The sequence below is a fragment of the Mastomys coucha genome, unplaced genomic scaffold (genome assembly GCF_008632895.1).
Source record: "Mastomys coucha isolate ucsf_1 unplaced genomic scaffold, UCSF_Mcou_1 pScaffold12, whole genome shotgun sequence".
In the NCBI taxonomy this organism is placed as follows: domain Eukaryota; kingdom Metazoa; phylum Chordata; class Mammalia; order Rodentia; family Muridae; genus Mastomys; species Mastomys coucha.
Window position 1 is genome coordinate 46,494,105 of NW_022196894.1, and position 12,318 is coordinate 46,506,422.

Genomic DNA, 12,318 nt, shown 5'->3' on the forward strand with positions numbered 1-12,318 from the left:
CCCTGGGCATACACCAATATAGCCACAGATACTAGCATAGACTCAAACCCCCTGCCTCTGTTCACACACAGAACTTAAACTATAACCCTTCCTTTGAATGGAGAAACCACTATGTTTAAATGACAAGTTAACTTTCTTCAGATACTATGAATCTGTGTTTGCACAGATTTTAAATTTGCAAATTTTAAATATTAGACTTTCTTACTTGGTTCCCAGCATTGTGTTTGGGCTTACTTTGTCTCAGGATCTTTTCAGGTCCAACTGGTGTGCTTGGAACTTGACCTGAACTAAAAAATTAAATAAAATCATTAAAAAACAAACAAACAAACACACCAAGGTTGTTGTTATTCCCCAGTTTTTCTATCTCTTGAACCACATATTATCCAAACCTCAAATCCTAGTATCAGACTTCCAGGCCACACTACTCAGAGAGGTCAAGCTTATTGCCAGTGCATGGTGACATCTCCCCAAGTGAGCTGGATCATTGCAAGATGGATAAATACAACCTGCTATTTTACTGGCAAAAGAAAATCAACAAAAGTTGGAGTTGTCATGAATAGAGTACTCAGAAATTATGAAGACTCATGCCACGCTTGATGTCAACAGGGAATGCTGAGGCCATAACCCAGATATCTCAGCTGGTCAGAGCCACCTTCAGTAACAACCAGTAGTTTAAATAGTTCCTTAATCATATGCTTGAATTTTTAAACTCCAGAGAGGAACTACAGTAGAGAACAACAGAAACTTTCAGAGCTAGTTCCGAGATGTTTATCTATGGCACAATAACCAAGTTTGTGCAAGGGACAGTAGATGATGGCCATACTGCTTGATAACAGAGCTGTAATGTCTCATGTCCAGCTTAGACCTCTCCACCAAGGCTTGACATGAAAAAGGAATATGATGATGATGATGATGATGATGATGATGATGATGATGATGATGATAGTAATAGAAGCTCATTACAAAGGAATATGTCAGTGAGCATGAAATCTATGAAGATTAAGTCTTGAGGAAGTGATCTACAAAACACTGAATGTTGAAACTAGCTGTTCTCAGTATTTTTTTTCCTAACTACTACATGTTCTTGTTTAGTTTTTAATAAATATAAACTACTCAGTGGTAGAGAATAGAGTTAACATTCCTCACCAGACATCTGGAATATGGTCTGCAGAAATGAATACTAACATCTCCAATCCTCTGTGATCTCAAACAGTCTGGCATCCAGAAAAAGAAATAACTTTGCTGTTTTATTTTATATTCATGATTTATAAAAATGTTGCTGTATAATTTATATGACTTTACTCTTTTATGACAAGGGGCTCTCTGAAATAGAAAATGTACCTAACGTTAATCAAAGACAATGTTTCATCCCATCCTTTACATTCTGTTTAGTTCCACATATGTTAGGTAGAATCATAGATTTTGCAGTGGAACAGAGAGGCATGGGTTCTAGTCCCATGTCAGGGTCTGAAAACACTGCTCATTGGTGACCTTAGGTAAACCACAGTGATCACTTCATTCTTCAGTTGTCTTTTGAGTGACAAAGTAAAGTTTGTCCCATTCCAAGCTCTAATACTTGATGGTGACTCAGTCTGATATATGATATACAGAGAAGACCAATACTGCTCTATGCAGAAGTTAATGAGTCATTCTGTTGGGAGTTTGGATGGAAATAATAATGCCAATGGAAATATAATGCCAATGGAAATGTGGACAGGGAAGGCTAGACTTCTAAGGTTCAGAAAAAAACAAGGACTCTATTGGGCGTTTGACTAGAGGCCATTTATGTCACATTCTGCCAACAAACTGGATTACATTATGCCCACACCTTCAAATTTTAATTACTCTGAATTTAAAGCTATATATTAAGTTGTTGAGTAAAGGACACTTTAAGCTGACATAACATTAAGGCTGTAGCATGGTTATTACTCACTGGTCTTAGTTCTGTTACAGTGAGCAAAAGAAGAATTATGTAACATGAGCGCTATAACAGGTGGCACAATGGCTGAATGGGTGAAGGTGCCTGTCACCAACCATGATTACGTGTTTTGGATTCCTGGGACCCAGAATGTAAAATGGAAAACTAACTCTTACAAGCTGTAATCTTATTTGGGAGTAGGACTTAGTTGATGGAAGTTGTTCTTTGAGGCTCTAACTTTGTAAACTATCTGTTTATTTTTTACCTGTTCTGAGATAATGAATTCTTTTCTCCTCCAGTCCTCACCGACATTGACATGATAGCAAACCCAACCCAATATCAGCACTTTTATCTAGAAGGTAATTAACAACCACCTAACTGAATGTAAGACTTGCTCAAAAGAAGGGAATCTGTGCCTGGTACTGTAAACCTGCCAAGCACCTGTGACTGGTGAGATCATGGTCCTTAGCAAAACCCTAATCCTAAAGTGGGTTACAGTCAAACCTGGTCACTACAGTAAGAGTACTTCACCTTGTAGCCACTCATGTCACTAGTTTCTTTCTCGTAGTTTTCAGCCTGCGCTTGTGTCCAAGGCAACTGGGCTCGGTTGGGTAGGTCACCAAGGCCAGGACAGAAAGCTACGTTTCCCTTTAGCAACACTAATCTCAAACAATCTCAGCTGCTTTCCAACCTGCCATGTCTGCAATTATAAACTCACTCACACGCTGCATATTTGTAATATCTTTTGGCTTTATATTATGGTCTTTCACTGCAGACCTGGAATAGTGGTGAGCAGTAGCCATGCCATAGTCTTAATGGAATCCCAGTTTGAAATTTCCACTGTTAAACAAATTAGTTCATTTCTTTTCAATTCAGTCATAATAGAGTTCTTAGGGCACAGGCAAACACAGCCATGTTCTTTCCTGGAGCATAGTATTAATTGCCCCTATCCCAATTCCAAAGGGAGTAACCCCTCTGAAACATGAGCTAGGCATTCGATGTTTATGTTTCTCTTGAAATTCCTGTCTTCTAAGCTCCCACTAGAACAGCCCAATTATGTTCTGCTTACAGCATCATAGAGTTTTTCCTTCCTCACAGTCCAATCTCTCCCACAATCCTTTGGTAAACTAGCTCCAAAGGCTTACAAACCACATGGTAAGTTTCTCACATCTACAAACTACTTCAGAACCCAATGTTCTACATTAGCCACATTTCTCATAAGCACTTAGTGAAGGAAAGTTTATTTTTGGCTCACAAATCACAGGTGTGGTCCATCAGTGCATCTCATATATGTCTGCAAGAGTCAGAAGCAGCTGGTCTTATTGTACCACGCAGACAGGGAGCCAGAAGAGAAGAATGCTGGTGTTCAGCCAAATTTCTTCCTTTTCTTCTGCCTGAGACCCAAGCCTACAGAATTGTGCCATCTGTATAGAGGGGGTGTCGTTTCACTTCAACTAATCCGATGTAGAAATTTCCCCAGACACATGTCCAGATGTTTGTTTCTATGGTGGTTCTTAATCCCACCAAGTTGAGAACATTAGCCATTATGCCAGATGTATATGCTAGAAAGGGTAAGTTATGTGACCCAGAATTTAAGAATGAGAAATAAGAGATAAGAAATTGCCAAAATAAGAAGAAAAGGCAAATCCTCCAAGGATAATGGGGTTGTCACAGTCCTTTCTTGTGCTCAGAGTCTGGTCTCAGAATGTGCTACTTGCCCCCTGTGATTATGGGAAGACACCATCAAAAGACACATGGAGAACAGAAGGATGAAATGCAAACAGATCAATCAAATGATAACCTTGTTGGGTCTGCAAACATGCTCTGGAATCATGTACCATGCTTTTCCTTCCTTATTTCTATGTGGAGATTAAACAAATTTTGTATTACATTTGTGTAGATAAGATTATCCTGCAATTTAAAAAAGAAAGAAAGGTGTCTGAGCAGGTGTTAAGCAGGGCCACCACAGGTGTTAAGAGGGCTTCCTTATGGGAAAGGTGACTGAAGGCCCAGGTGCTATCCTTGTCAGTGGACAAAAAAAAGAGTGGAGAGAACATGCAAGCAGGATCATTCCTCTTGGCAGTGATCCATAGCCAAGGCAGCTGTTGCTTATCAAGGACACACTAAAAGTATATTGTGGTGATGTGTCAAGACACAGAAAATATTTATATTTGTGTGCATATATATTAAGAGTGTCCATGTCTCCAATCTCAGAGTAGTAACACATCTTTGCCAGAAGACCTCTAAAAACATTCCTGAGCTTTCTGGTGAGTGAATCTGCTCTTTGGGAACTTCCTTTCCTTCTTCAGAGAGCTAGAACTGAGGTAAGGAAGCTGATCTTCCTCCCCATGCACTGCCTTAACATTACACATTGTCCTCTCCACTCCTTCACGACCACACCAGAGCTCAGAGACTCACGTTCTTTCCCTTTGTCTTCCAGCTCCAGGAGGCTGACTTTCTACAGCATGAAGCCTACACTGTGTTTCCTTTTCATCCTCATCTCCCTTCTCTCACTGATGGTCCCAGGGAACACTCAGTGCTCCTTTGAGTCTTTGGTGGATCAAAAGATCAAGGAAGCTCTCCGTCGTCAAGGTAAGAGATGGGGCAAAGAAAAATCTGAGCTCAGTGCTACGTATACCACCTATTCCTAAACCTTCTCTTCATCTCTATCCCATTCCAAGACCCCAGCTTCTAACTAGGCCTCTGGAACCCTACTTTCCTGTTCAGCAGATCTTTATGATATCCTACTCCTTTCTGAGCTCTTGATCAGAAGCTAACGTTTCTTGATGAGGAAGAACAAGGAGGGTGGTAGGTGTAATGTAGGGACATGTTATGTGTAAAGTATAAATCATAGCTTTCACATTTTACAGCCAATTTATGAGGTAAGACTAACTATTATTTTTCATGTCACAAATTAAGAAATTAACTTTGGGGTCTGGAGAGATGAGTAGACAGGTAAAGGCACTGGCTGCTTTTCCAGCGGACTTGGGTTGAAGCCTGGCACCCACTTGGTGGCTCAGAAATATCTGTAACTCCTATCACAGAGGAGTTACATGCCCTCTTCTGGTTATCACACACACAGGGCATGCATGTGATGCACAGATATGCATGTAGGCGACACACCCATGTACATAAAATGTTTTTAAAAGATTTTAAACCTTAAAAGTTAGTGCATAGCTTGATTTTGACAAATAGCAATTCTAAGACACAAGAGGACTTTGAAGGAGGTCGTGAGAAAGAACATGGGAAGTACCCCTATTCTTTACTATTCAAGCACTCTCTCTTGACAGAGGCTAAGACGATCTCCTGCACTAGTGTCACGACTTCTGGCAGATTGGCCTCCTGTCCTGCTGGTGAGTAACTCCACACAGAGGATTTATGTGCAAGCTGTCCTATGTTCTTACCCACCAATATTCTAATACTGAACTATTTTCCTAGATAAAAAATTTACTGCCATGGAGGCGAGCCATGGTCCTTGAAGCTCAACTATCTCTTACTGATTTTCAGTTTCTTTAAGGATGCTACTGAGAGATCTTGAGTTTCTGTGCTTCCTTTCCTTTCTTTCTATTGTACTTTCATATGTCACCTGTCTGCACCTTATCTGGGTATAGATACCCTATTTCTTTTCCAATCTATTCCTTTGTATTACAGGGCAGAGAGTTGAGGTGAATTTTCTATCCATTGAATGACATTGAAATGCCAAGTATTTTTGTTTAAGTGATTTTTGTTTAATGAGTTTAAGTGACATTTTTTTCCTTGAAGAAAATTCCCAAAATTGAATTCGTTTGACCTAAGCCTTGGTCTATGCATGAGCTTCCTTGGGAGAACAGCTCAGGTCTCGTCATCTCTTACAGTCCAAGGGCTCTGACATCTGTGTCTCTCATGACCTTGCAGGGATGGTTGTCACTAGTTGTGCTTGTGGCTATGGTTGTGGATCTTGGGATATCCGGAATGGAAATACTTGCCACTGCCAGTGCTCAGTCATGGACTGGGCCACCGCCCGCTGCTGCCGAATGGCTTAAGAATGAGGAGGTTGAAAAACCAATTTTAAAATGATGAGCATACTGAAACCATGGTCTTCACCAGGAAACCTGACTCATTGTCTTCATAATGTATTCTTATTATTAAATAATTCTTCTTGAATAATAAAGACAGACCTGCACCTGTGTACTGTAATATGTCTAATATTATTTCTCCTAGATTTGAGTGTCTGTTGTCAGAAGCTATTTTCAGTATCTCAGTACAGCATGTAGGATGGGTGGTGAAGAAAGACAGGAGAAGCATGGGGAAATGGGCTGACCCTCTGGTTCTTCTACTTCCACATGATCTACCAAAAAATATTGAGCATATTGTTGGCATGAAATATAGTACAGCAAAATGTCACGCTTTTATCAATCTCACCAACAGGAATGGCGAATCTCAAGCCATGCGCAGGAAGGCTTTGCAAGGTGCAGGCAGAAAGGGAAATGTGAAACAATTTGTAACTTCTTACAATGTGTGTCTACTCTTTCCAACTTACTTGACTGAGTGGCCTTCTGACAAGGTAACCTCTCTGTCATAGTTAGCCATAGGTGCCACAGCCCCCACCTACTGTAAAGTCTTGATACAATGAATCTTCCAATGCATAAAAATTTACAGAACTCCAAACTAAGAAATAATTTAATTTTTAATGAATCATTCTATTCATTTGTATCTCAAATAATATCCCACTTCCCAGTTATCCCTCCACAAACCCCCAATCCCACATCCGCCCTCTCCTCCCTCTCCTTTGTCTCTGTGAGAATGCTCCTCCACCCACCTACCCTCTTCCACCCAACTGTTTCAGCATCCCCCTATGCTGAGGCATCAAACCTCCACAGAACCAAGGGACTCCCCTTCCACTGGTGTCAGGCAGGTCCATCCTCTGCTACATATGTATCTGGAGCCATGGATCCCTCTCTGTACACTCCTTGGTTGGTAGTCTAGTCCCTGGGAGCACTTGGGTAGTCTGGCCTGCCCATGTTGTTCTCCCTATGGGGTTGCAATCCTCCTCTGATCCTCCAGTCCTTCTGATAGCGCCCCTTCTGGGGTCTTTGAGCTCAGTCTGATGGTTGGCTCTAAGCCTCCACATCTGCATTGGTCAGTTGCTGGCCAAATCTTCCAAGGAACAGCCACACCAGGTTCTTGTCAGCAAGTGCCTCTTGGCATCAGCAACAGTGTTGAGGTTTGGTGTCTGAAGACAGGATGGATCCGGGCCTGGGGTCTGTCCTTGAGTGGCCCTTTCTTCAGTCTCTGCTCCATTTTTTTTTTGTCCCCATTTTCCTTTAGACAGGAACATTTTGAAGTAAAAAATTTGAGATGGGTGGATAGCTCCATCCCTCAACCAGGGACTGTGTCTATCTACTGGAGGTGGTCTCTACAGGTTCTATCTCCCCCTTCTCTGAGCATTTGGGCTAAAGTCATCCACATTGGGTCCTGGGAGCCTCTCATTTCCCTGGCATCTGGGACCCTCCAGTGGCTATCCCCAGTTCCTTATCCCCCACTGCTACATATTTTTGTTCAATTTCCTGACCCTCTGTATCTCTCTCTCATCCCCTCCAGTTCCTGATACTGCCCCCCTTATTTCCTCCCTCCCCCTCCTCTCTCCCTCCTAGGTCTTCCTTCCCTCCAACACCATCAATCATCCTGTTCCCTGCTCAATGCAGAATCCACACCCTAGTCTTCCTTCCTCCTAAGTGCCATATGGTCTGTGGGTCGTGGGCATTCTGAGCTTTTGGGCTAATATCCACTTATCAGTGAGTACATGCCACTGACCAGATGATGATGTTCATATATAAAAGATAAGGTATTATACCATACCAAGGGTTAGGTAGGGTCTTATGATGTCAGTTGGGAGGCAATGAAATCAAAGGAAAATATGGTTAAATGTCTCAGCTGTGTTTTTTTGTTTGATGGAGTTCATGAGGCAGTATATGAAACTTCAGAAGTTGAGGAGCTGGTTCAAGAGTGAAGCACTTATCTCACAAGCATTAACCTGAGTTCACATCTTCAGCAGCCATATAAATGGCCAACTGGCATGGCGGTCCACTTGCAACCAGAGCTAAGGAGGCAGAGAACATGTAATACAGGGGCTTGTTAATTAATTAGACTAGCCAAATCAACAAGCTCTGGGTTCAAGTTGGGGACATTGCTTAGGTAAATAAGATATAGAGCAATTGAAAAACATACCTGATTGTATTATCTGGCCTCTGCACACATGTGCAAATGCTCATGCCAGCACATACACAATACCACATGTATTTGTACGCAAAACGAAAAAAATTGAAAAGGGTATATTAGGATTAGCTAGCTTAAATAACTTCATTGTGTTCTGGAAGAGAGGAATGCTCCCAAGTGTCTGTTACCTGGTACTGTGGTAACTGAAAGAGATGAAGAATACCCAAGAATAAGTGCACAATAGGTGATAGGCTACTGATAAAATCCATAGAAGTTGAGGTGGTTCATATTTCTAGAAATTAGTTAGCAGCCTCCACATGATCAGCCATGCCCCAATATTGAAGCATGCTTAATTTACATATTTAGCCTGCTTGTATTACTTGAGGAGAGAGAGAGAGTCCAAGAAACACTTATGAAGTATACAGATCAATGGGACAGGCTCACCCCAGGCACCAATATCTGATTACAGCATCCACTATGGGATTATCAAAGACCTACCAGGGCCAGACTAGGGAAGGAGTTCCTAGGCAATCTAAAGACCACAAGAAGGATTCAAGCAGAGTGCAGACACAAAAAAGGACAAGAAGAAAAAACTATGGAGACATGGAAGGGAAAGGAGCCTCATCCCAGGGACTAGCTCAAGGCTCTAGTAAGCTGAAATGCTGAATTCGTCCATGGAATCTATGGAACTCTACATCTTAGTGGATAAAGAGGGCAAAGGTGTTTGTTACCAGATGATCTGAGCTACATTACCAGAACTCATATAGTGGAGAAGGGAAACCATTCCCACTAATTGTCCTCTGACTTCTGTACAAGCACCACGGTACAGGTGAGCACCGTGTGTGTGCTTATACGTATGCAAATAAATGCATTTTAAAAAAGGATCCAAGTAATTAACAGCATTTTCATAAGGCCTTTCTCCACTTATAAGCTGACAAAATATTCACATGCAGAAAATAAACATCTTTAAAAATAAAAATCTAGAAATTGTTTTACAAATGACCTTTAGTGTTAATTGTCCATGCTCATAGTCCCTTCTTTACCTGCCCTCCCAATTTAATTCTCCTATGCCAGTTTTGCCTTTTTCACAGTGTTCATCAAACACTGTGATGGTTTATATATCCTTGGTCCAGGGAGTGACACTATTAGAAGATGTGGCCCTGTTGGAGTAGGTGTAGCCTTGTTGGAGTAGGTGTGACACTGTGGACATGGGTTTTAAGACCCCCATCCTAGCTGCCTGGAAGTATTTGCTAGCATTCTTCAGATGAAGATGTATAACTCTCAGCTCCTGCTGAACCATGCCTACCTGGATGTTGCCATGTTCCTGCCTTCATGATAATAGACTGAAGCTCTGAACCTGTAAGCCAGTCCAAATTAAGTATTGTCCTCATAAGAGTTGAGTTGGTCATGGTGTGTGTTCACAGCAGTAAAACCCTAACTAAGATAAACACTATATTCTATTTCCTTTTCCTAGGAAGATCATCATGTACTCCCTGGTCCTGGTGTTTTACTAGGTACATAACCTCTGTGGTTATTCAAATTATAGCATACATATTGAAGTGTTGAAAGCTAATAATAGTCACAGAAAAGACAGAACATCCAATATTTGTCTTCTTGGGTCTATCTAGATCACCTCATTTTGGATGAATGTTTCTAGCTCTCCCAATACACCTGAAATTTTCATTATTTTGTTTCTCTTAAGAGCCAGATAATGCTGCATTGTATAAATCTGTCACATTTTTTTAATCATCCACTTATCAGCTAATAGACATCTAGGTTATTCTTAATTTCTGGCTGTTATGAATAGAGCACCAATGAACACAGATGAGCAAGTGTCTCTGTAGTAAGATGTAGAGTGGGTATATGCTCAAGTGTGGTATAAGTTGGATCTTGAGGTAGATCTATTCTCAGCTTCTCAACAAACCACCCCACATCTTTCCATAGTGGCTGTACATCTTGTCCCTCCTTCCACAGTGGATAAGTTCTCCCATTTCCCCACAAGATCATTTTAATGATCTTGGCCACTGTGACTGGGGTAAGATGAACTTCCAAGGTTTTAGTTTTGTTTTTCCTGATGGCTAAAGATCACAAACATTTCTTCAAGTATTTCTCAGTTGTTTGTGTTTCATCTTTTGAGATTTTCTGTTTAGATCCTGACCCCATTTTTAAATTGGATTTTTGTATGGAAGTTTAGTTCTTGTTAAAATTTCCTTATATATGCTAGACACTAGCCCTCCTATAGATATATAATTAGTAAAGATCTTTTCCAAGGCCGTGGCCTGATGCTTTATCTAAATGATGTTATCTTCCACCATAGAGAAACTCTTCAGTTTCATGAGGTCCCATTTATTAATTTTGTTCTTAGTGCCTGAGCTGTTCAATGTCTTGTTCTAAAAGTCTTTTCCTGTGCCAGCGAATTTCAGCATATTTCTCACTTTTTCTTCTATCACATTCAGAGTATCTGGCCTTATGTTGAGGTCCTTAATCCATTTAAATTTGAGTTTTGAGCAGGATACTAGCCAGCTAATTTCTCAGCGTTCTGTTGGTCATCTCTAAAGCTCTGCCTCAGCCTCAGCAGGAAGACAAAGGGGATGGGGGAAGCTGGGAGAGAATATCTAACAGAAGGAAAAGTTCTAGAAATACCAAGCATGTGGGAATGTGTTTGTAGGGATGGAGAAAGAAGAAATAGAAAAGATAGGAGAGGGGTTAAGGAGGATGAAGAGGACGGAGAGATGAGGAAACTTGCTCAGATGGAAATAATAAGTTTCCTCTCACTACAGGCTGTGCATTGGTCCTCAACAAAAACTGCTAATGGTGAACTTAGGCCCTCCCTAATATTGACAAATTCTGAGAAAAGAAAATTGTGGGCTTCCACTGGCATGAAGCTGGCAGGACTTCAAAATTGAAGCAGCTTTCACAAGGAACAGGCTCTGTCAATATTTAATGGAATGCTGATGTGAGCAGGAGACCTATATGAGGCTTAAGGTAAATAAGATAAGTATAGGTGGGTAGCCACTTCATAATTCCAGAGAAAATAAACGGAACACTGCTTGCCCTAACTAGAAGCAGTTCCTTGAAAAAGAAGAGAGTTTGTGTATGGATCATGAAACTAGGGAAAAAAATCATAAAAGGGGGAAAAGATATCTTAAGAGAGAGGAGGGGGAAATAGATAAAAAGTGAATACTAGATTATAAGTGACATGAAAGTACAAGAGGAGGTGGGGGAGGGACAGGAGGAGGGAGAAAGGAGGCCTGCGGAGGGAAGTGTAGAATGTATGAAAATGCCATAATAAAATCCTATTATTTTATATGATGATTTGAAAATTTATTAAAACAGAGTAAACCCAAACATAGCAGTATTAATAATCATAAAAGACACTTAAAATGTATATAATATACATATATAATTTAGGAAGAAATTAATTTTTGCTTAAGTAATGTTATTTCTGAGATTTCAGTTTGAATGCTCACTTCTATGACCATCCAAGGAGAAAGTAGTGCTTTAAAAACCAAGATATTTTTGTTGCTGCTGTTTTTGTTTTGCATTTGAGAGAGCAAGTATTCTCTTTTAAATATAAATTTATATTTCCTTTAGTTTTCCCCCAATAGTGACTGAACTTTGCTGATTCCACTAGGCTAACTTGTTGAAACTTTAACTTCTGTATATGAGAACAGGACTCTTTTTTTTTTATTAGATATTTTCTTTATTTACATGTAAATTTCTCCTTTCCAAGTTTCCCCTCCAAAAAACAAACAAACAAACAAACAAAAACAACGAGACTCTTAACTGGAAATCTGGAAACTAGATTTTTTCCAAGTCAATGAAGGTAACAGGTTGAAGAAAATGTATAGACAGTGTTTGCATTGTGGGTTATTCTTCCTTCCGCCCTTCTGTATTCTCTCAACCCCCTAACACTAGATAGGAGAGGAAAAAGTACAGAGGAGAGAAAGGGGGTGATGTCATCATTGAACTACTTTCTGCTAATTAGGGGTGGTAAGTTCCTTGGGGCAAGTTTGATCTTTGCTGTTAGGATATTTAATTTCTTCTTGTTGTTCTTTTTGTTCTTGTTCTTCTTGTTCCTCTTCCTCTTCCTCCTCCTCTTGTTTTTTCTTATTTTTTTTCACCTCTATTTAACAAACTGTGACCAACAGAACTAAACAACAACCAACAACCCACCCCACCTCTCAGTGCCCTAGCATTTATAT

At 40.4% G+C, this 12,318-nt stretch overlaps 1 protein-coding gene across 1 annotated transcript; it reads left to right on the plus strand.

Moving 5' to 3' along the window:
• The first annotated feature begins 4,015 nt into the window (after positions 1–4,015).
• Positions 4,016–6,094, plus strand: LOC116086438 (resistin-like beta). Its single transcript, XM_031364708.1, has 4 exons — positions 4,016–4,242; positions 4,359–4,510; positions 5,209–5,271; positions 5,813–6,094. The coding sequence occupies exons 2-4, from the start codon at positions 4,384–4,386 to the stop codon at positions 5,938–5,940; spliced, it is 318 nt and encodes a 105-aa protein (XP_031220568.1). The 5' UTR covers positions 4,016–4,242; positions 4,359–4,383; the 3' UTR covers positions 5,941–6,094.
• Positions 6,095–12,318: the final 6,224 nt, after the last annotated feature.

Coding starts and splice junctions, on each gene's coding strand:
- LOC116086438 (XM_031364708.1), top strand. CDS start 4,384: ATGAAGCCTACACTGTGTTTCCTTTTCATCCTCATCTCCCTTCTCTCA. Junction 4,511..5,208: donor GGAAGCTCTCCGTCGTCAAG/GTAAGAGATGGG, acceptor CTCTCTTGACAG/AGGCTAAGACGATCTCCTGC. Junction 5,272..5,812: donor ATTGGCCTCCTGTCCTGCTG/GTGAGTAACTCC, acceptor ATGACCTTGCAG/GGATGGTTGTCACTAGTTGT.